We start from the raw sequence: 24464 nt of genomic DNA, 5'->3' as shown, positions 1-24464 counted from the left end.
TATCCACCGTCGTAGTACGGATGAAACCTGAGCTGGAATGGGAAGCTAACTGAGGCTGGTTAGCTTTAGAAAATCCTCAGTAGATCTAGCTTACTTCGTAGGATACCCCTCAGGCCAGGAGGCTACAGGCTTAAACACTGTTTATATGATTTACTTAAAGAGCTCACCAATAAAAATTATTATAATGATACGTACTGTATCTCTTAGGCTGAAGTACGTTTTCATTTATAAAAGTATGTTAAAAATCTTTTATTTTTATTTTTTTAAACCACTTAAACCAGATGATGTTTTTATGGTGGCATACTCAAGTACATTCGTGTGTGTGTGTTTTTGGTTTTACTATCCTTGTGAGGACCAGAAGTCCTCACAAGGATAGTAAAACAAGGAAAATTCAGACAGTTCGCCGGTCCCCACAAGGAAAAAGGCTATTTTAGGCTTAGGGGTTATGTTTAGAGTTAGAATTAGGGTTATGAGTTAGGGTTTGGGGTTAAGAGTTAGGTTTAGGTTCAGGGTTAGGTGTTAGGGAAAATAGGATTTTGAATGGGAATCAATTGTTTGGTCCCCACAAGGATAGTAAAATAAACGTGTGTACGTGTGTGTGAGAGTGAGGGGCCTCTTTCCTGTTGGAATGTGACATTGAGCAAGCATTAATATCACATGGGGGCCTGTGCAAAGAGAGAGAGTGTGTGTGTGTGTGTGTGTGTGTGTGTGTGTGTACCACTCTACAGCTGCTTGTAACACACACATGATCATGTGCTGCCAGCCCGTTGTCTGTGTTGGAAGGGTCAAACCCCCTGTAGAACTCAGAGGTGTTCGGCTGCAGACATGAGAATCATAACAGGTGTCGAAGATTCCAGAGGAAAAATGGAATGCGACATAATAGACATTAGCCAATCAGAGTTGGAAATGTATGGAAACTACCAGTCCCTGATGCTCCTTCCTGGCTTTGACAGTGAGTAAGATACAGTCCTTCAGAAAGTATTAATACCCATTCATACCCATTATTCATACCCATTGACTTATTCCACATTTTGTTGTGTTACAGCCTGTATAGATTTTTTTGTCACCCATCTACACACAATACTCCATAATGACAACGTGAAAACATGTTTTTAGAAATGTTATCAAAGTATTCACACCCCTGAGTCAATACATGTTAGAATCACCTTTGGCAGCGATTACAGCTGTGTTTCTGGGTACTCAGGCCACTCAGGAACATTCAATGTCATCTTCGTAAGAAACTCCAGTGGTATATTTGGCCTTGTGTTTTAGGTTATTGTCCTACTGAAAGGTGAATTTGTCTCCCAGTGTCTGTTGGAAAGCAGACTGAACAAGATTTTCCTCTAGGACTTTGCCTGTGCTTCCGTTTCTTTTTATCCAAAAAAACTCCCTTGTTTTTGCCGATGACAAGCATACCCATAACATGATGCTGTCACCACCATGCTTGAAAATATGAAGCGGGGTACTCAGTGATGTGTTGGATTTGCCCCAAACATAACGCTTTGTATTCAGGACATGAAGTTCATTTCTTTGCCACATTTTTTGCAGTTTTACTTAAGTACCTTATTGCAAACATAATGCATGTTTTGGAATATTTTTACTCTGTACAGGTTTCCTTCCTTTCACTCGGTCATTTAGGTTAGTATTGTGGAGTAACTACAGTGTTGTTGATCCATCCTCAGTTTTCTCCAATCGCAGCCATTAAACTCTGTAACTGTTTTAAAGTCACCTTTGGCCTCATGGTGAAATCACTGAGTGGTTTCTTTCTTCTCTGGCAAATTAGTTAGGAAGGACGCCTGTATCTTTGTAGTAACTAGGTGTATTGATACACCATCCAAAGTGTAATTAATAACTTCACCATGCTCAAAGGGATATTCAATGTCTGCTTTTTTTTATTTTTACCCCTCTACCAATTACCCCTTTGGAAAACCTCCCTGTTCTTTGTGGTTGAATCTGTGTTTGAAATTCACTGCTCGACTGAGGGACGTTACAGATAATTGTATGTGTGGGGTACAGAGATGAGGTAGTCATTCAAGAATAATGGTAAACACTGTTGTTGCACACAGAGTGAGTCCATGCAACTTATTATGTGACCTTTCAAGCACATTTTTACTACTGAACTTATTTAGGCTTGCCATAACAAAAGGGTTGAGTACTTATTGACTCAAGACATTTCAGCTTTTCATTTTTTATGAATTTGTAAACATTTCTAATAACATAATTCCACTTTGACGTTATGGAATATTGTGTGTAGACCAGTGACACAAAATTGCAAAGTAATCCTATTTAAATTCAGGCTGTAACACGACAAAATGTAGAAAAGTAAAGGGGTGTGAATACTTTCTGAAGGCACTGTAGATATAGTGGGAGCAATATGGCCACTTCGTCCATACATTCAGATATACACTGAGTATACCAAACATTAGGAACACCTTGATGTTCTTTGGGTGGTGGACCATTCTTGATACACACAGGAAACTGTTGAGCGTGAAAAACCAAGCAGCGTTGCAGTTCTTGACACACTCAAACCAGTGCGCCTGGCACCTACTACCATGCCCCGTTCAAAGACACTTCAATCTTTTGTCTTGCCCATTCACCCTCTGAATGGCACACATACACAATCCATGTCTCAATTGTCTGAAGGCTTAAAAATCCTTCTTTAACCTGTCTCCTCCCCTTCATCTACACTGATTGAAGTGGATTTAACAAGTGACATCAATAAGGGATAATAGCTTTCACCTGGATACACCTGGTCAGTTTATGCCATGGAAAGAGCAGGTGTTCCTAATGTTTTGTACACTCAGTGTAGTACAGGATCATGTACTTTGACTTGGAAGGCACTGACTTTATGTACAGTAGCTAATGCATTGATGAAAGTACAGTCACTAGTGAAAGTCAACACACCCCTTGCAAAGTCTTCACAATCTAAAAAGGGAATAAATTGGTTATTTTTCCATAATTTAATTTAAAAAATGAAGACTGTGCAAGGGGTGTGTAGACTTTCACTAGGCACTGTAAGTATGTGGGCATGTATTTGTTGGCATAGAAAGGCTGACTGACATGATCACTGTGTGATCTTTGCTGAACCCGAGGTGCTGGGTTCTGTCTTCCACAAAATAGAAAGCTGTGAGTTGGTGACTTTTGACCTTTGTGACACGGTAGGCAGTTGGTGAAAGTGAGACTGTGTGTGTGTGTGTGTGTGTGTGTGTGTTTGTGTACGACAGAGTGAAAGAGACCAGAAGTACACACACGCACAAATATACATACACATGCTCACACTCACACAGTTATTTTCTTGATTTTGTCTAAATATACATTGTGGTTTCCTGCTTTGGCAGAGAAACTGCTGTACCTAAAACTGTTACTACACAATATGAGGAAGTGCCTTTGTCCTCCTTTAGCTTGTCAAAGATCATACCCCTGAGACATGCTAACCTCGCTCCATTACCAATAACAGGGGAGGTTAGCATGTATTGGGGGTATGATCTTTGACCCTCTGTAACTTTCTCACTCATTATTATTAACGACTCATTCAGGATTATCGGTAATCATGGTAGCATCCACATTAATGTAGAAGTGTTTAGAAACATATTCTTATTGACAATAAAAGTGACTCCAAAATGACACAATACATTATTTACCATTCATTTAATTGGGCACAAAATAATCTGAAAACCCAACCAAAACGAACTTGTAGAGTCACAAGCTTGATGTAGTCATTGTGTGCTAGGAATATGGGACCAAATAATAAACTTTTGGTTACTTTATTAATAAGAATCTTTAGGGGTGTGAATAATTTTGACCCCTACCTTTTTGAGAAAGAAAGTATTACTTGTTAAACAAAATCTCTTTCTATGAGCAATTGTATTAGTATATAATAATATAATTTCCCAATTTTTTGAGCATACAATATAGCTCAGTATTTGAATTATTTACTTTATACAGTCATTATTGCTCATCTTTATCAAGAGTGTCAATAATTTCGGACCCCACTGTATATGTATGTGTGTGTGAGAGGGAGAGCGAGAATATTTGTGTGCATAAAAAAATCAAGTAGTCAGTCAACACTGCCACACAAAATGTCCCAACCCCACGAACACATGCTAGTATCAGTGACCACTGTAGGCTGGCGTCCGTGTGATTCCACTAGCCCTGCTGGTCTGATGACCTATTCGACTCTGTCCTGTGTAACATGAGAGAGGTCCCTCTACCCAGGACTGACTACAGTGACCCTGCAACCATGCCCCATGCAAATGCCACCTCCTATTAGCCCTGTGACGTACATCTCTGCCCAACAGCCCAACCTTAAAATGTTGGGGCCTGAAATGTCAACCTGTCATTCTATATTCCCAGATGGGGAGAGACAGAAAGAAGACCATGGCTGCACTAAAACGTACATGCATGCGAATAGATTTGATAGATTATTGTTGCTATAACATATGCAAATAGATTTGATAGATTTTGGATCTTATAACATGTAAATAGATTTGATAGATTATTGTTGCTGTAGCTCAATTGGTAGAGCATGGTGCTTGTAACGCCAGGGTAGTGGGTTCGATCCCCGGACCACCCATACGTAAAAATGTATGTGCACATGACTGTAAGTCGCTTTGGATAAAAGTGTCTGCTAAATGACATATTATTATTAACATATGTAAATAGATTTGATAGTTGATAGAGCCCTCTCTCTTGGATTATGTTGCTGTTTGCTTGGTGTTGTTGATATTAAATTTTTTTATGACTTAGGTTTTTATTTTATTTTGGGGGGAGGTCCCACTTTTCTTATGTATGCTAATGTTTGTTGTTATGTAGGGTAATGTTTGTCGTTATGTAGGCTAATGTTTGTCATTATCTAGGCTTATGTTTGTCCAACAGGCCAGAAAATATCTATGATGTTGCACTAGGGTTGTTACGGTGACCATATTACCGCCACACCGGCGGTCACGTGTCATGAAGGCAGTCAAATTCCACTTGATGTTTAGTCACGGTAATTAGGCTTCTCCAAGCTCTGATGCTGCTGATGGTCATTAGTAACCTACCAAACTTGCTAATAGTTTTCATCTATATTTTTCATAGCTGTCTATTTACCACCACAAACCAATGCTGGCATTAAGATTGCACTGAATGAGTTGTACAAGGCCATAAATCAACAGGAAAACGCTCATCCAGATGCAGCGCTCCTAGTGGCAGGGGACTTTAATGCAGGGAAACTTAAATCCGTTCTACCTAATTTCTACCAGCATGTTAAATGTGCAGCCAGAGGAAAAAAAACTCTAGACCACCTTTACTCCACACACAGAGACGCATACAAAGCTCTCCCTCGCCCTCCATTTGGCAAATCTGATCATAACTCTATCCTCCTGATTCCTGCTTATAAGCAAAAACTAAAGCAGGAAGCACCAGTGACTCGGTTAATAAAAAAGTGGTCAGATGACGCGGATGCTAAGCTACAGGACTGTTTTGCTAGCACAGACTGGAACATGTTCCGGGACTCTTCAGACAGCATTGAGGAGTACACCACATCAGTCACTGGCTTCATCAATAAGTGCATCGATGATGTCGTTCCCACAGTGACCGTACGTACATACCCCAACCAGAAGCCATGGATTACAGGAAACATCCGCACTGAGCTAAAGGGTAGAGCTGCCGCTTTCAAGGAACGGGACTCTAACCCGGACGCTTATAAGAAATCCCGCTATGCCCTCCGACGAACCATCAAACAGGCAAAGAGTCAATACAGGGCTAAGATTGAATCGTACTACACTGGCTCTGGCCGCTGTCGGATGTGGCAGGGCTTGAAAACTATTACAGACTACAAAGGGAAGCACAGCCGCGAGCTGCCCAGTGACACAAGCCTACCAGACGAGCTAAACCACTTCTATGCTCGCTCGAGGCAAGCAACACTGAAGCATGCATGAGAGCACCAGCTGTTCCGGATGACTATGTGATCACGCTCTCCGTAGCCGATGTGAGTAAGACTTTTAAGCAGGTCAACATTCACAAGGCCGCAGGGCCAGACGGATTACCAGGACGTGTACTCCGAGCATGTGCTGACCAACTGGCAAGTGTCTTCACTGACATTTTCAACATGTCCCTGACTGAGTCTGTAATACCAACATGTTTCAAGCAGACCACCATAGTCCCCGTGCCCAAGGACTCTAAGATAACCTGCCTAAATGACTACCGACCCGTAGCACTGACGTCTGTAGCCATGAAGTGCTTTGAAAGGCTGGTCATGGCTCATATCAACAGCATTATCCCAGAAACCCTAGACCCACTCCAATTTGCATACCGCCCCAACAGATCCACAGATGATGCAATCTCTATTGCACTCCACACTGCCCTCTCCCACCTGGACAAGAGGAACACCTACGTGAGAATGCTATTCATTGACTACAGCTCAGCATTCAACACCATAGTGCCCTCTAAGCTCATCACTAAGCTAAGGATCCTGGGACTAAACACCTCCCTCTGCAACTGGATCCTGGACTTCCTGACGGGCCGCCCCCAGGTGGTAAGGGTAGGTAACAACACATCTGCCACGCTGATCCTCAACACGGGGGCCCCTCAGGGGGTGCGTGCTCAGTCCCCTCCTGTACTCTCTGTTCACCCATGACTGCATGGCCAGGCACGACTCCAACACCATCATTAAGTTTGCCGACCGACACAACAGTGGTAGGCCTGATCACCGACAACGATGAGACAGCCTATAGGGAGGAGGTCAGAGACCTGGCCGTGTGGTGCCAGGACAACAACCTCTCCCTCAACGTGACCAAGACAAAGGAGATGATTGTGGACTACAGGAAAAAAAAGAGGACTGAGCACGCCCCCATTCTCATCGACGGGCTGTAGTGGAACAGGTTGAGAGCTTCAAGTTCCTTGGTGTCCACATCACCAACGAACTATCATGGTCCAAACACACCAAGACAGTCGTGAAGAGGGCACAACAAAGCCTATTCCCCCCTAGGAGACTGAAAAGATTTGGCATGGGTCCTCAGAACCTCAAAAAATTCTACAGCTGCACCATCGAGAGCATCCTGACTGGTTGCATCACCGCCTGGTATGGCAACTGCTTGGCCTCCGACCGCAAGGCACTACAGAGGGTAGTGCGTACGGCCCAGTACATCACTGGGGCCAAGCTTCCTGCCATCCAGGACCTCTATACCAGGCGGTGTCAGAGGAAGGCCCTCAAAATTGTCAAAGACTCCAGCCACCCTAGTCATAGACTGTTCTCCCTGCTACCGCACGGTAAGCGGTACCGGAGTGCCAAGTCTAGGTCCAAAAGACTTCTCAACAGCTTCTACCCCCAAGCCATAAGACTCCTGAACAGCTAATCATGGATACCCGGACTATTTGCACTGCCCCCCCCACCCCATCCTTTTTACGCTGCTGCTACTCTGTTAATTATTTATGCATAGTCACTTTAACTCTACCCACATGTACATATTACTTCAACTATCTCAACTAGCCGGTGCCCCCGCACATTGACTCTGCACCGGTACCCCCTGTATATATAGCCTCCCCTACTGTTATTTTATTTTACCTCTGCTCTTTTTTCTCAACACTTTTTTTGTTGTTGTTTTATTTTTACTTTTTTTGTTAAAAATAAATGCACTGTTGGTTAAGGGCTGTAAGTAAGCATTTCACTGTAATGTCTGCACCTGTTGTATTCGGCGCATGTGACCAATAAAATTTGATTTGATTTGATTTGAACTGCCTGGTACTCAGCACTCTATTGTCCCTCTAATCACTCTGACATCAATGCAAATGTAATCGAAAATCTAATCAAACACTTCATGAGAGCCCATGAGCTCATGTTGCGCAACATTTCTATAGGCTAAGCAATTGCGTGAGAAAACATGGTGATGGCCTCTATTAAAAAGAGGAGGATCCCATCAGCTTTCTATAGGCTAGGCCTACTATATTTATTTCTCAACCTTCCTAATATTAAGCACATTGCTTCTAAAACAGGAGTATAGCCTACCTGGCTGGCAGGAAAGTGAACTACGGGAAAAGTGTCCTCCATTTGCTATTTAAGTGCATAGATGACAGGTATTTTTTTTCCGTTGCCCCTGTTTCGAGACAGGTGCATGATAATGGTGCATTCTTAATCAAAACAAATGTCACTGTCACACCCTGGCTCTGGGACTCTATATGTTGAGCCAGGGTGTGTTCATTCTATGTGGTTTATTTCTATGTTGGGGGTTCTAGTTCTTCTATTTCTATGTTGGCTAGAGTGACTCCAAATCAGAGGCAACGAGTGTCAGCTGTCGTTGGTTGTCTCTGATTGGGAGCCATATTTAAACTGTCTGTTTTCCCTTTGTGTTTGTGGGTTTTTGTTCCGTGTTGGTCATTGTTACCGTGGACTTCACGAGTCGTTTCTTGTTTTGTTTATTGTTGTCTATTATCACTAAAGATAATAAAGTTTAAACATGTTCGTTCATCACGCTGTGCCTTGGTCTATTCCCTACGACGATCGTGACAGAAAAACCCACCATACCAGGACCAAGCAGCGTGTCCAGGAGCAGGCAGCCTGGACGTGGGAGCAGATTTTGGACGGACAGGGGTCCTGGACCTGGGAGGAAATCCTGGCCGGGATGGATCGCCGGCCATGGAGTGAGACGGTAGAGGCGCGACGGAGAGAGGAGCAACGGCGTGATCAGTGTCGTCGTCGGACGGTCGAGAGGCAACCCAAAAAAATTTTTAGGGGGGGGCACACGGCATGGGCGACTGGGCAGCAGGAGGCTGCCACAGGGCAATTAGGTGAGGAGGCCACCAGGTTAAGGGGGCTATTGGCGCAGAGGGAGCAGGAGTTAGTGGTGCAGAGGGTAGAGTTACTGGAGGCGATAAGGGAGAGGGTGAGAATAGAGGCACGGCGAGAGGAACTAGGTAGGCAGCTGAGGGAGCGGAGGGTTATGATGAAACCCAGTCCCGCTCCTCACACCAAGCAAGTGGTGTGCGTCACCAGTCCGGTCCGGCCCGTTCCTGCTCCCCGCACTAAGTTAAGGGTGCGCGTCGCCAGTCCGGCCCGACCTGTTCCTGCCCCTCGCACCAAGCCTACGGTGTGCGTCGCCAGCCCGGTCCGGCCTGTCCCTGCTCCACGCACCAAGCCTACGGTGTGCGTCGCCAGCCCGGTCCGGCCTGTCCCTGCTCCACGCACCAAGCCTACGGTGTGCGTCGCCAGCCCGGTCCGGCCTGTCCCTGCTCCACGCACCAAACCTACGGTGTGCGTCGCCAGTCCGGCCCAGCCTGTTCCTGCCACTCGCACCAAATCTACGGTGTGCGTCGCCAGCCCGGCCCGGCCTGTTCCTGCCCCTCGCACCAAGCCTAAGGTGTGCGTCGCCAGTCCGGCCCAGCCTGTTCCTGCCACTCGCACCAAGTCTACGGTGCGCGTCGCCAGCCCGGCCCGGCCTGTTCCTGCCACTCGCACCAAGCCTACGGTGTGCGTCGCCAGCCCGGCCCGGCCTGTTCCTGCCACTCGCACCAAGTCTACGGTGCGCGTCGCCAGCCCGGCCCGGCCTGTTCCTGCCACTCGCACCAAGCCTACGGTGTGCGTCGCCAGCCCGGCCCGGCCTGTTCCTGCCCCTCGCACCAAGCCTACGGTGCGAGTCGTCAGCCTGGTCCAGCCCGTTCCTGCTACTCGCACCAAGCCAGGGGTGCGAGTTGTCAGCCTGGTCCAGCCCGTTCCTGCCACTCGCACCAAGCCAGGGGTGCGAGTCGTCAGCCTGGTCCAGCCCGTTCCTGCTACTCGCACCAAGCCAGGGGTGCGAGTCGTCAGCCTGGTAAGGCCCGTCGCTGCTCCACGCACCAAGCCAGGGGTGCGAGTCGTCAGTCCGGTGAGGCCCGTTCCGGCTCCACGCACCAAGCCAGGGGTGCGCATCGTCAGCCCGGTCCGGTCCGTTCGCTGCCCACGCACCAAGCCAGGGGTGCGTATCGCCAGCCCGTCCGGCCCGTCGCTGCTCCACGCACCAAGCCAGGGGTACGAGTCGTCAGTCGGTGAGGCCCGTTCCGGCTCCACGCACCAAGCCAGGGGTGCGCATCGTCAGCCCGGTCCGGTCCGTTCCGGCTCCACGCACCAAGCCAGGGGTGCGTATCGTCAGCCCGGTCCGGCCCGTTGCTGCTCCACGCACCAAGCCAGGGGTGCGCATCGTCAGCCCGGTCCGGTCAGTTCATGCCTCACGCACCAAGCCAGGGGTGCGCGTCGTCAGTCCGGCACAACCCGTGCCTGGGTCATCGGTGCCTAATCAGGTACCGCTCAACTGCTCCACAACGGAGCTGAAGCTAACCGCTCCTGCTACGTCCAGTTCAGCTCCAGCCAGCGGGGCCAGACCGGACCAGGGGCGCTATGGGGGGATTATTGGAGGGTGGTGGGCAAGGCCGGAGCCAGAACCGCCGCCGAGGAGGAATGCCCACCCAGCCCTCCCCTGTTTTGTTCTAGTGGAGGCGCGGTCGCAGTCCGCGCCTTTAGGGGGGGGTACTGTCACACCCTGGCTCTGGGACTCTATATGTTGAGCCAGGGTGTGTTCATTCTATGTGGTATATTTCTATGTTGGGGGTTCTAGTTCTTCTATTTCTATGTTGGCTAGAGTGACTCCCAATCAGAGGCAACGAGTGTCAGCTGTCGTTGGTTGTCTCTGATTGGGAGCCATATTTAAACTGTCTGTTTTCCCTTTGTGTTTGTGGGTTTTTGTTCCGTGTTGGTCATTGTTACCGTGGACTTCACGAGTCGTTTCTTGTTTTGTTTATTGTTGTCTATTATCACTAAAGATAATAAAGTTTAAACATGTTCGTTCATCACGCTGCGCTTTGGTCTATTCCCTACGACGATCGTGACAGTCACACATATATTATGTAGTATATGTAAAGACAAGATTAAATCAAGAATAGTGTGATGGGTGACAATATTAGCCTATCAATTGTGAATGATATATTATCACTTGTGAATGATGCCCAGCATAAGAAACAGCGCCTTAAAAAATATATATATATTCTAATCATAGTCGCACACCTCATGTAGCCTAGCCCATATAGCCTAGCCCATGTTTTGCTAAGATTTGTATCACAACTAAAGTGGTGTCACGCCCTGGCTCTGGGGACACTTGTATGTTGAGCCAGGGTGTGCATTTCATTTGTTTATCTAGTATGTGTATTTCTATGTTGGCCTGAGTGGCTCCCAATCAGAGGCAACGAGTGTCAGCTGTCGTTGGTTGTCTCTGATTGGGAGCCATATTTAAACTGTCTGTTTCCCATTTGTGTTTGTGGGATCTTGTTTCAAGTCTGTTTATGTTAGACCGTGAACTGTCACGTATCGTTTGTTGTTTTGATCGTGTCTCTAATTAAAGAGTATGTTTGCCTGCAACGCTGCGCCTTGGTCCTCCTCTGTTCCCGACGATCGTGACAAGTGGCCAAATAACTTCTTAAAATTAAGCACATTAATCTGCTTTACAAGGGGTGTAGAGCCTAACTGGCATACATATGCAGCATGTGAGTTTCAAGTTTGGGGAAGATAATTTTCACCTTAAAAATGCACCTTTATAATAAAAGCATTACATGCATAATCGCATTTGTGGTCACTTTTGAGAATGGTGTTTTCCTGCTAATGGAACCCTTCGCGCTTATAGCCTACTGCTGTGTGCGCATTACTGCGCTTATAATGTGAAGAAATAGCCTAATAGTTTATCAACATTTTAAGCTAAACGTTCTCATCTGTTGCGTCAAGCTCATTGCTTAAAACAGGTTTTTTGATGATAGTGGTTGTATTAATTTGGGATCTATCGCATCCCACAACTGTCCCGGACTATGTTTGGAATATTTATTTCTCGCACAGAATAGAATAGGTAAACTTTTGTATTATGGGGGATAGTAGATTGACATAGGCTAGTGCTTTTGCTGTTTGTTAGGCCTACTCATCTTGTTGGCTGACGAAAAGTAAACGTGGACAGTTCTTCCAATAACTTCAATATGCGCCTCGGAATTGGATAAGGATGCGTGCAGTTGCGTCCCCGATGTGTCTGTCTTCACTTTTAGCCTGTGAGAAAGACCCGATCACGTGATGGAGAGCCATGTGAGTGAGAGGTGCTTATATAATTATTATATTCAGCCCAAGGGCACATTGGCATTATCAAGTGCTTGTCAAATTGTGAATGAGAGACTGATGAAATGGGTACAGCCTGCGCAAAAGAACAAAGCAGAGCTCATGCCTTTCATGTGACTTTTTTCAAATCATCATTAGAGTTGCATCATGCAGCCTTAGAATGTATTAAAAATCAAAACATATAGCCCAACATTCGTATCACAACTAAAGTTACATAAATAACTCTAAATTAAGCATACAGGAGTACCTGTTTCTTTGTTAACCGCTCAACACAGAATAGCCGCATGTGCGCACTTCCTCATTGTTTGGAGAAAATATCCTTTCTATTTTATTCAGCTCTGTTCAGTTGTATTCTTCATACTATAAAATAATATAAAATAATGCTACGGAATTCTAAGCAAATCTTGTCTGCTAAATGAACTAGTGTAGCCCACAGCTATATGGCATAGCCACATCAGGACCTAACATAAGGACAACTCAGAGTATGCTAATATGTTCTTCTGAAATAGACTAGATTTTCTTCATATCATGGATTTATTGTGATGGTCTAGGCTATATTACATGGATTTAATTGACTTTTTAAAAATGTTCCCAAGGTCTGCATCAGTGGCTTGTAGGCTATGCGTGGAAGACAGGAGATGCTAAATGTGTTTATGTTAATGATCGTCAATTACCATGAGACTGGCAGTCATTTGCCTGACAATCACCGGCTGACAAAATTTCATGACCGCCACAGCCCTATGCTGCACTAACTTCCCACTAGCATCCCTGTAACATCCCCCTAACATTTCCTCATGTTGATGCATAATGAGAATATGCAGGGCTCGTATGACCTTAGAAATCTCTTATGAATGATCAGATCAGTGTAGCCAGTCTCTGCACTGACCTTTTTAAGGCTATTCTGGTGATGATTAGAAGTACCTTATGCAGGCTTTCACCATGCACTGACCCCCAGGCGACCAGCTACATCAGGTTACATCACAGTGCATTAACAGCTGAATTAGTGATAAGATTAAATGGAGAGATGAACATTTTGGACCCCTGGCTGTCACTCAACCACTCAGGCACCTCGTTTTGGTGTGAAAGGTTGCTTATGTGGGTCTACATTTACATTTACGTCATTTAGCAGATGCTCTTATCCAGAGCGACTTACAAATAGGACTAGTTAGTTGTAATGTCCTAATTCATTGAGCTCTGGTCCACCTCTTTAAGGAATACCTGGGATAGGATAAAGTAATCCTTCTACCCCCCCTCTTTAAAAAAATAAAATAAAAATTGTAAAGTGGTTATCCCACTGGTTATAGGGTGAATGCACCAATTTGTAAGTCGCTCTGGATAAGAGCGTCTGCTAAATGACGTAAATGTAAATGTAAATGTCTGATTACTCATCCCACTGTCTCTTAACCAGGCGCTTATAGAAATATGATTTATAGAACAGTCATGAACAATTTATTGTAATGTGGAAATGATTGCAGTGTCTATTCTACAATGTACATTTCTAGCTGCAAAATCCTAAACCCTATTGATCCTACCCCTTTGTACACTAGAATGTCAAATGGGCTGAAAACGAGTGTCCTATATCGAACTATGGCTGAGCTGGGTTCTGTTCTGTGCTCTTATTGGTTGGCGTGTCCCCTAACTCTCTTCTTCTCCTCTCTGATTGGCTGTTTTCTGCTCTGATTACAGATTCTTCTGTGCAGGTCTCCCACCTGAGCTCCACCCCCTCACAGCCCCTTAGCATCATGGTTGGCCCCCCTCACCCTCACCACCACCCCCATCACCATCACCACCCCTCCGTCATCAGCGCAGCCGTCAACCCTGAGCGGCCTCGCCCATCCCCCATAAGCACCCTGGGCTCGCCGTTCAATGGGCTGTGCGGCTCGCCGTACTCCGTCATCACGTCATCCTCTCTGGGCTCGCCAGGTGTCTCCATGCCCCACACGCCCACCATCGGCTTCAGCACGCTCTCCAGCCCACAGGTAAGGGTCAACGTATTCACACACATACAGACGAAGGCATACACACACACTTGCATAAAGCTCCAACTGGGATACCACAAACTGTCTCTCTCTCTCACACACATACACACACAGCTGTGTTTGAGGAGAAAGACACTAATGAATGTCTTACATAAGGAGATGCATACAATACTATATCAAAGTCATAGTGTAGCATAATTTGACAAATATGTGCCAAAATATGATATATATGAAAAATATTATATACATGATATATGTGCATTTAAACAGCTATGTGACTCACTGTTGAGCTGGGTGATTTTCTGCTTGGCGCACATTAAGGCCTTCTTGGTTACTTGCTAAACACAAACACACTGAACGTATAAGAGGCTTTACAATAGGCGAGTCAATGCACCAAAGTATTGTAGCTTAGGAACTACTGCAGCAGATACATTTTGATCACTCATATGAGTCTCTCAATGTCTTAGGCTTGACTACTCTCCTTCATCCAACTACAGTAACTAACCTCCCCAGCACTGTATACCTAGACCTAATACTAAAGTAGTCTCAGTTATTGTATTTTAGTGTTCGCTCTGCATCCTTCTAACAGAATATAGAAGGCTGGTATGCAAGGCTAGCCTGACCCAGACTCATTCATGTCCACAGACTACAACTGAGTCAGAGGCTGCTGCTGCCGTAGAAATACAATCTCATTCTATTCTGCTGCTCACTTCACTGGTCCTCACTCAGTTAGTGAGACAGCGCTTGCACTTACTCGGAGTCGAAGTCCCAAATTGATAAAAAAGTGAGGAGAATAGAATACTCTTGTCCATGTCCACTTACGATTGTCAATTTAAAAGTGTATATAAAAAAAATCAGTCCTGTATTAAGTAGAATCTAGACTCCTGTGTCGCTTTTCTGACTATTTTGTGCCCTGTCTCTGCCTGTACCACTGGCTGGGCCTCTGCTTGACCTAGAGGGGATGAGCCGATTTGTATTTGGCTGTCCCGCTCGGAGCTAACTGAGCAAAGCTAACGAGGCGTGATGGCTAGTGAGTCAGAGGGAGATATCATTGCCCCAGCAATGCTAAGCTAAGATAAAGTCTCCGGAGGCTAGCTAGATAGCAAAAAAAAGAACACAAACAGACGTAATCCTTTTGAAAGCTGTGCCAACAGGGCATTATTTTCTTTAAACAAATAGGGTCACATATGCAATATATTCAGATCCACTAATAGTGCAGCTCCTTTTGGTCTAAAGGAAGTAGACAGAATGTTTACATTTTAGTTCATTGCCCGGCACATTCAGTGAGCCAAGCAACAAAATGTAAAAAAATGACTCTTTGGATCAACCAAAAACAATTGCGTTAAGGGTTAAGGTTAGACAGTGATTTGGAGCCAGTCATGTAATTTAAAACTGAGATTATTCCCTCCACTTCTGATATTTACCCCTTATATACACCTTACACTTATTATCTTCCCTCATAAATTTTTGATTATAGTTAATTTACTTTACTCTAAAGTTGAGAGATACAGAGAGAGAGATACAGAGAGAGAGATACAGATAGAGAGATACAGAGAGAGAGACACAGAGAGAGAGACAGAGAGAGAGAGACACATATAGAGCGAGAGAGAGAGAGAGAGAGAGAGAGAGAGAGAGAGAGAGAGAGAGAGAGAGAGAGAGAGAGAGAGAGAGAGAGAGAGGCAGGTAGACTAGCGGTTAAGAGCGTTGGGCCAGTAACCGAAAGGTCGCTGGTTTGAATTCCCGAACTGACTAGGTGAAAATAAATCTGACTTTGTGCACTTGAGCAAGGCATTTAACTAAAATGTAAAATACAGAGAGAGATAAGAGAGAGATAGATGCACTCCTGCCATCAAAGAATGTAGAAGACAGACTAGATAGTCGACAAGAAGTTACACATCCTTAAAACTTTTTTATTATAATAGTTATTTTACTTTAATCCTAAAGTTTTTTGTTTTATTGGTCCTAAGGGTTGAGAAGAGCACGGTAGAGCGTCTGCTAAATGACTAAAATGTAATGTAATGAGTGGAGGAGGGAGACAACAATTCAAAGACCGGATGAAGTGGGATGAATGAGTACTCACCCTGGTCAGTGAGCAGAGGCAGCAAGTCAGTGGAGTAGCTGAACTCTTGGAAATAAGTTTGAGGGCCACCTTCACAGGCTGAAGGGTCATGGAGAGGTCCTGGACAAACTTGGCTGTCAGGCTCTCCTCCAGGGTCATGTTGGCAGTGACCTCATCAGAGATGAACACAAACATACTGACATCATCCTGCATCTGAACAATCTGCAGAGAGAGAGAGAGAGGGAAGGAGAAAGAGACAGGGAGAAAATGGAGAAGGGGAGATCAATTGGAAAATATGTTTATGAACAATAAGGAGTATTTTTTACTTTTTATACCAGGCTGTGAGAACAAATGAACTGTGTACTTGCTGTGCAGCCCAGGTCTGAGTTGATGCCCAATTTCACTGAGTAATGGTCCTGGGTCATCATGGCAATATGGGTGAGTGCCTCCCCATCTAGCTGGAAGTACTCCATCCCTCTACTTTGATTGAACTGAGTTATTCATCTATCCACACACACACAAACGTAAATAAGCGCTGATAGGTGAAAATAACTTCAAGAGATGAAATAAGGACTTGAACCCCAGCCCTCTAGTACCTTTGAAGTAGGCAACACCCAGAGCAACCAAGCTAGCACTTCTTCCCAGGGGCTTTGTCAGGATGCGATCCACCTCGCCGCCAGTCTGGTTGATTGCATCAATGGTTGTGATTGTTTTCAATCTTAGAGAGACTGGGTCCCCACTTTGAGGGAATACAATATCTCTGATCTGTTGTGGCCCCTTTTTGACAAGATCACACCTCTGTTTGTCAGACAGCGCCTCCGACCACAATGCTACATCATCACTTAAACACACACTCACGTTCTGTAGTAGGTCCACGTGCTGATCTTTTTGTGACTCTGGAAGAGCAAGGGCTGGGGGTGAATCAGGCTCTGAATCTGAATGATTTGCATCTTCCTCTCCGAGCTCTCACTCTGGTTCGCTGCGCTGCTGCTAGTACTGATGATGATGAGCCCACCAACAGCAGCAGAGGCAGTAATGCTACTGGTTGAAGTGCTAGCTAGGCTAATTCTAGTGGTTGTTGAAGTGCTAGCTAGGCTTTTTTAATTTTTGTATTTAACTAGGCAAGTCAGTTAAGAACACATTCTTATTTACAATGACGGCCTACACCGGCCAAACCCGGACGACGCTGGGCCAATTGTGCGCCGCTCTATGGGACTCCCAATCACAGCCGGTTGTGATACAGCCTGGAATCAAACCAGGGGGTCTGTAGTGACACCTCAAGCACTGAGATGCAGTGCCTTAGACCGCTGCGCCACTCGGGAGCCTAATGCTAGTGGTTGTTGAAGTGCTAGCTAGGCTAATGCTAGTGGTTGTTGAAGTGCTAGCTAGGCTAATGCTAGTGGTTGTTGAAGTGCTAGCTAGGCTAATGCTAGTGGTTGTTGAAGTGCTAGCTAGGCTAATGCTAGTGGTTGTTGAAGTGCTAGCTAGGCCTGGGCCTGTCTCGTCGTCGTGTCCTCTGCCTCGACGATGATAGCAGTATTATCAGTGGCACCTGTCTTTTTACTAAATAAATGTGTTAACTTAGGTCATGTTTCTGTTCAAATGTATTCTTCTTCCTTTCTTTTTATTTTCTCTGCTCTTCTGAGTGTTTTTGCTGCAGCTTACTTTCAATGAAAGTCATGTTTGTGTATGGGTGGTCCTCTGTAGCTCAGCTGGTAGAGCACGGCGCTTGTAACGCCAAGGTAGTGGGTTCGATCCCCGGGACCAGCCATACACAAAAATGTATGCACGCGTGACTGTAAGTTGCTTTGGATAAAAGCGTCTGCTAAATGGCATATTATATTATAAATCATATCGCATGAAATAATGCCTCGAGCAGGGCATGGGGGAGTTTATTTTTATTTTTATTTTTTTTGCCCAGCTCATGAGGCCCCTTGATGATGCAAAGCCTGAGGGAGTTGCCTCTTTTGCCTAATGGTAAGTCCACCACTGGGGTAAGGGTAAGGGTTAAGTTTAGGGTTAGAGCTAGGGTTAGGGTTAGTAGATAGTTAGTTGAAATGTTACTGATGGACTATCCAAATAAGTAAGTAAAATGTAAAAGTAAGTCGCCTTGCATGAGCCTTGGCTTGTGCGAGCCGGAATGGCTCATAGGAGCAGAAGCCTATCTCCTGTTTCTATAGTGTCAGGCAGCTTGATGTACAAGTACACCTCGTGAAGAGGACACAAGTCTATCGCAGGGCCTTACCCCCAATCTATCTCCTTAATGCTGAGTGCCAAGCAGAGACACATTGGGTCCCATTTTTACAGTCTTTGGTATGACTCGGCCAGAGACTGAACTCAAACCTTCCAATCTCAGGGCGGACATTCTAACCACAAGGCCACTGAATAAAGAACATAAATCTATAAAACGATATACACTGAGTGGACAAAACATTAGGAACACCTGCTCTTTCCATGACATACTGTAGACTGACTAGGTGAATCCAGGTGAAAGCTATGATCCCTTATTGATGTCACTTGTTAAATCCACTTCAATCAGTGTAGATGAAGGACAGGAGACAGGTTAAATAATGATTTTTAAGCCTTGAGACAATTGAGACATGGATTATGTATGTGTACCATTCAGAGGATGAATGGGCAAGACAAAATATTTAACTGCAATGCTGCTGGGTTTTTCACACTCAACAGTTTCCCGTGTGTATCAAGAATGGTCCACCATCCAAAGGACATCCAGCCAACTTGACACAACTATGGGAAGCATTGGAGTCAGTCAACATGGGCCAGCATCCCTGTGGAACGCTTTTCGACACCGTGTAGTCATAGCCACAGGAAGTAGAGGTGCTGAGGGTGCTGCCCGTGCATATGTTACCTCTGTGTATGTATGTGTGTTTGTGCGTCCTTGCACATCTGTATGTGTGTGTGTGTGTATTGACCCGGCCCTGTCCTTTCTAGTCTACAGTGCAGTACAGCGGCAGGTCGACTAGAGGGCAGGGAGCCGCATCACTACCCAAACATACTAGACCCAGACTGGTCTCACTCCAAGGGCAATAGTCCCTTAACCTGTTTGTGTGAGAGCGTGTTTGTGTACACAAGATGCCTATATATTACAGCACATACTTACTATATGCATGACTTACCCTCACTATCAGGATAATGCATTATTAGGAGGATGTTCTCATAACTTTTTAATTCACTGTGTGGTTCATAATGATCAGACCTGGGTTCAAATAGTATTTGTTCTATTTATTATACTGTAGATGTGCTTGATTGAGCTTGCCTGGCACATTGGAATCAATACAATAGTCCTTAAAATGTAAATCCCCGCCCCTCTTGTACTCTAGACAGGCTCAATCAAACTCAAAAGTATTTGAAGGAACACAAATACTTTATGAATCCAGGTCTGGTAGTGAAGCGTTCCTTCAGCCCAGAGTAGTTTATAAAGTTTACTTAATGACCAACTACCTCCCTCTACTGCTCTCCTTTGGAATTGCATGTAACAAAGTTCAATTGAGTGTGTATTCAACTTAGTTAGAATTCTATCTGATATGAATTATATTAGCCTTACAGTTATCATTTGGTGCCCTTCCTTGGGGGCCTTCTGTAAATGTTTACTATGGGCATTAAATCAGATTAAGGACTGTGTAGAGAGAGTAAACAATCAAAAATAAACTGCTACTTCCTTACCTGGATAAAGACTAGGTCACATGACATGACAAAGGAAAACACTTCAGATAAGGTTGTAAGGGAGGTAGGAAGCGGAGCATAAGATAGGGAGGTATGCACATAGATAGAGGAATGAATACAAGCACACATACACACACACACACACACACCGAGGGAGGCACTGACTTTATGCTGTATAGCTAATGCATACAGTATACAAAATACCAACATGATATATCACTCACTGTGATCTTTGCTGAACTCGAGGTGCTGGGTTCTGTCTTCAGCAAAAATGGAAGTCGGTGACTTTTGATCTTTGTGACACAGTGGGCAGTTTGGCGAAAGTGAGGCTTTGTTTGTGTGCGTTTGTGTGTGTGAGATTTACACACACACCCCATACCCACACACACACATACACCATTAACCCCCTCTCTGTCCGCTGCTCTCTGTAGATAAACTCTCTGAACAGTGTGAGCAGCAGTGAGGACATCAAGCCTCCTCCAGGCCTGGCTGGACTGGGTCACATGAACAGCTACGGCTGCATGAGCCCAGGGTCCATGTCCAAGCATGTCTGTGCCATCTGTGGGGACCGATCTTCAGGTAAAACACCAGACTACATTATAGCCCAAGACTAGACAATAATACTACGAGAGCTTGGAACTAGGTTCTATCTGCAAAAAGATGATTCTGAGATAATTGGCTTTAAAGTTCCAAACCCTCATTGGTTTGAATGTGTCAGCAATTTTTATGTTGTATTCTTTTGAACTTACCAACATGAATTGGGGTATTTAGAGTACTATACAGGTAGAGAACATTGAACGGAACAAGGGTATGTCAATAATTCCATTTTGACAGAAATGTAGATATAACCTCATAGTCCCAAGCTCTCGAGCTGGGTAGCAGAGTTTTTCCCTTGACAGGTTGCATGTTAAGGAATAAACTCTGTCCCTACTACTAGTATACCATACCCCCTTCATTAACATACTGTACTTTTAAGGATAACTAAGCCAAACGAACATTTCCGTGAGAAATTCTACAATATATTATTTCCACTCACTAACACCAGAGAGTATATTTAAGCAATAAGGCACGAGGGGGTGTGGTATATCAAATCAAATCAAACTTTATTGGTCACACACATATTTAGCAGATGTTATTGCGGGTATAGCGAAATGCTTGTGTTTCCAGCTCCAACAGTGCAGTAATATCTAACAACAATACACACAAATCTAAAAGTAAAAGAATGGAATTAAGAAATATATAAATTTTAGGACGAGCAATGTCGGAGTGGCATAGACTAAAATACAGTAGAATAGAATACAGTATATACATATGAGATGAGTAAAGCAGCATGTAAACATTATTAAAGTGGCCAGTGATTCCATGTCTATGTATATAGGGAAGCAGCCTCTAAGGTGCAGGGTTACGTAACCGGGTGGAAGCCGCCTAGTGATGGCTATTTAACAGTCTGATAGCCTTGAGATAGAAGCTGTTTTTCAGTCTCTCGGTCCCAGCTTTGATGCACCTGTACTGACCTCGCCTTCTGGATGATAGCGTGGTGAACAGGCAGTGGCTCGGGTGGTTATTGTCCTTGATTATCTTTTTGGCCTTCCTGTGATATCGGGTGCTGTAGGTGTCCTGGAGGGCAGGTAGTTTGCCCCCGGTGATGTGTTGGGCAGACCGCACCATGGCTAATATACCACGGCCATGTTCTTATGCACGACACAATGCGGAGTGCCTGGATACAGCCTTTAGCCGTGGTATATTGGAAATATACCACAAACCCCAGAGGTGCCTTATTGGTGTTATAAACTGGTTACCAACATAATTAGAGCAGTAAAAATAAATGTTTTGTCATATCCGTGGTATATACCACGGCTTTCAGCGATTCAGCATTCAGGGCTCGAACCACCCAGTTTATAAAGCTCCTCAACTAAGCATACCAAACCACACCAACAGTGAATAACACCCCACAACAGCAGCTCATGTACAGAAGGAGGTGATCTGATCAAGATAATCATTCTATTTCCTGTTTCTTTCTTCCAGGGAAACACTATGCCGTGTACAGCTGTGAAGGCTGTAAAGGCTTCTTCAAGAGAACCATCAGGAAGGACCTCACCTACACGTGTCGAGACAGCAAGGAGTGCCTGATCGATAAGCGCCAACGCAACCGCTGCCAATACTGCCGCTACCAGAAGTGTCTGGCCATGGGCATGAAGAGAGAAGGTGTGTGTGTGTGTTGGACTCCCCTGCGTACATGCGTGTGTGTTTCTCTATGCATGCATGCAGGTGTGTGTACTGTATTAGTGTATATAAGTCCCCTGTGTGTGTGTGTATTTCTCTGTGCAGCGGTGCAGGAGGAACGTCAGCGGGGCCGGGACAAAAGTGATAACGAGGTGGAGTCAACCAGTAGTTTCAACGGGGACATGCCGGTCGAGAAGATATTGGACGCGGAGTTGGCCATCGAACCCAAGACTGACGCTTACATGGAGGCCAGCGCAGGCAACTCTGTAAGCAAAGCTCTGTCTGTCTCTCTCTCCCCACTCTCTCTCTATTTCTCTCTCTCTCTGTCTCTGTGTCTTTGTGTGTCTGTGGACAGACCTCCAATATAAGTCAAATCGTATTAAATGTTCTAAATGCTTGTGGTTACTCGACACGTGACTATTTGAAGAGTTTCATTCCAAAACACGATATATCCATTTTCAGAATGTTGGTAAATTCATGAATTAAAAACACATCTTGTGGAAGAGATAGAGCTATTATTTTTTCATCTTACCATGACAGGGGCTAGTGAAAAGACTTTGGTTTGAAATGTATTGCAAGGTAATTTTATTTTTGAGAAACAAATAACGATGTTTTGTGGTCAAAACGCTATATATCCCCCCCAAACAACAGAACTCCAATAGAAAAAGATACTGATTGGGTTTTTAACAGTTACATGTAATAAAGTATCGATACATAAATAAATATCAAAATAATCAATTCGTTTCAACTATATTGTGCAAAAATCAAATAGCCAATTTATTGTATCCAGAGGGTGACAGTGTATACAATGTGTGTTTTCTTTTTGGACATTTAAGGAATAATGACATTGTCGCAATGACTTTGCCGGTTAAGGATGGATTGATTCTTATTGTCGGAGTGACACAGCCCGCTGTTTGCAGCCTCCGTATGTTTGCAGCCAGTAGCTTATTATTGTTTACTCTCGCTGGATCTTGGCTCTCTTTTTCATGAGCTTGTTTAGAAAGTGTCCTCTTCGGGCCAACAGAAACAGATATCACAGGCTCCAAACTGTCGAAGGGATCCATAACCAAAAGGTCCACGACACTCAAGAGCTCAAAGCTAACGTAACACTAGGTAGCCAGTGACCGAACAGCTGGGAGTGACAGCTGTCTATCACCACATCTGGCTGACTAAACCAGGGGTTAGCCTAAATTAATAATCCAAGGTTCTGATTACGTTCCAAAGTGTGGAAAAAATATTTAGAGAAACCTAACTTAAGACTGAACAGGTAAATATAATTATTTGCTAAATGACTCACTTTTGCGCCAGCGACAAAAACGATATGGAACGTTGAAATCCATCTGGACAGTGGATATAGCCAGAGCCATATACTGAGTGTACAAAACATTAGGAACACCTGCTCTTTCCATGACATAGACTGAGCAGGTGAATCCAGCTCAAAGCTATGATCCCTTATTGATGTCACCTATTCAATCCACTTCAATCAGTGTAGATGAAGGGGAGGAGAAAGGTTAAAGAATGATTTTTAAGCCTTGTGACAATTGAGACATGGATTGTGTATGTGTGCCATTCAGAGCATGAAGGGGCAAGGCAAAATATTTAAGTGCCTTTGAACAGGGCATGGTAGTAAGTGCCATGCGCACCGATATGAGTGTGTCAAGATCTGCAACGCTACTGGGGTTTTCACGCTCAACAGTTTCCCATGTTTATCAAGAATGGTCCACCACCCAAAATGACATCCAGACAACTTACATTTTAGTAGACGCTCTTATCCAGAGCGACTTACAGGAGCAATTAGGGTTAAGTGCCTTGCTCAAGGGCAAATCGACAGATTTTTCACCTAGTTGGCTCGGGGATTCGAACCAGCGACCTTTCGGTTACTGGCACAACACTCTTAACCACTAAGCTACCTGCTGCCCCTACTTGACACAACTGTGGGAGGCATTGCAGTCAACATTGGCCAAAGGGGGTGCAACTCAATATTAGAAAGGTGTTCCTAATGTTTTGTATGCTCAGTATATAAAGAGGTGGGCCAACTTTTAGAATGTTGAATATTGTTCTAATTCTAGATATTCAGTTACATTGCTTTAATAAAATATATAATCCCCATGTAATGTTAATGAGGTGCTAACATGGCTGCTGTAGAAATGTATAAATGCATCATAATGCTCAGTACTAGAGGGGTTCTGTCATAAACCCTCAAAGTTCCAGAATGCAGTGAAAAAGGCAGCCATATTGGTCAGGGAAAAATCCAAACCAGTCTAATTGGAATGAATGACAGTAGAGGCATAATCCTGATTTTACTTATGCAGGACAATAAAGGTAAGACGTGATGTACAGTGGGGAAAAAAAGTATTTAGTCAGCCACCAATTGTGCAAGTTCTCCCACTTAAAAAGATGAGAGGCCTGTAATTTTCATCATAGG

The 24464-nt window shown here is 44.6% G+C and overlaps 1 protein-coding gene across 3 annotated transcripts in view; it reads left to right on the top strand.

The window, feature by feature from the left end:
- LOC121535092 (retinoic acid receptor RXR-gamma-A) overlaps window positions 1-24464 on the top strand; it is a 56558-nt gene that overhangs the window by 27555 nt on the left and 4539 nt on the right. For 2 of the 3 annotated variants that reach the window (XM_041841802.2, XM_041841801.2), the window contains exons 1-5: window positions 773-952; window positions 13781-14073; window positions 20248-20395; window positions 21842-22021; window positions 22145-22305. In XM_041841802.2, coding sequence (XP_041697736.1) covers window positions 826-952; window positions 13781-14073; window positions 20248-20395; window positions 21842-22021; window positions 22145-22305 — 909 coding nt within the window. In that variant the 5' untranslated portion in view covers window positions 773-825. Of the gene's footprint in view, window positions 1-772; window positions 953-13780; window positions 14074-20247; window positions 20396-21841; window positions 22022-22144; window positions 22306-24464 lie in introns of those variants that run through there. The other variant, XM_041841803.2, reaches the window with a different exon arrangement.

The sequence above is a fragment of the Coregonus clupeaformis genome, chromosome 21, assembly GCF_020615455.1.
Source record: "Coregonus clupeaformis isolate EN_2021a chromosome 21, ASM2061545v1, whole genome shotgun sequence".
Taxonomy (NCBI): domain Eukaryota; kingdom Metazoa; phylum Chordata; class Actinopteri; order Salmoniformes; family Salmonidae; genus Coregonus; species Coregonus clupeaformis.
Note: the sequence above shows the minus strand (reverse complement) of the source record. Positions and strands in the feature narration are given on the sequence as shown.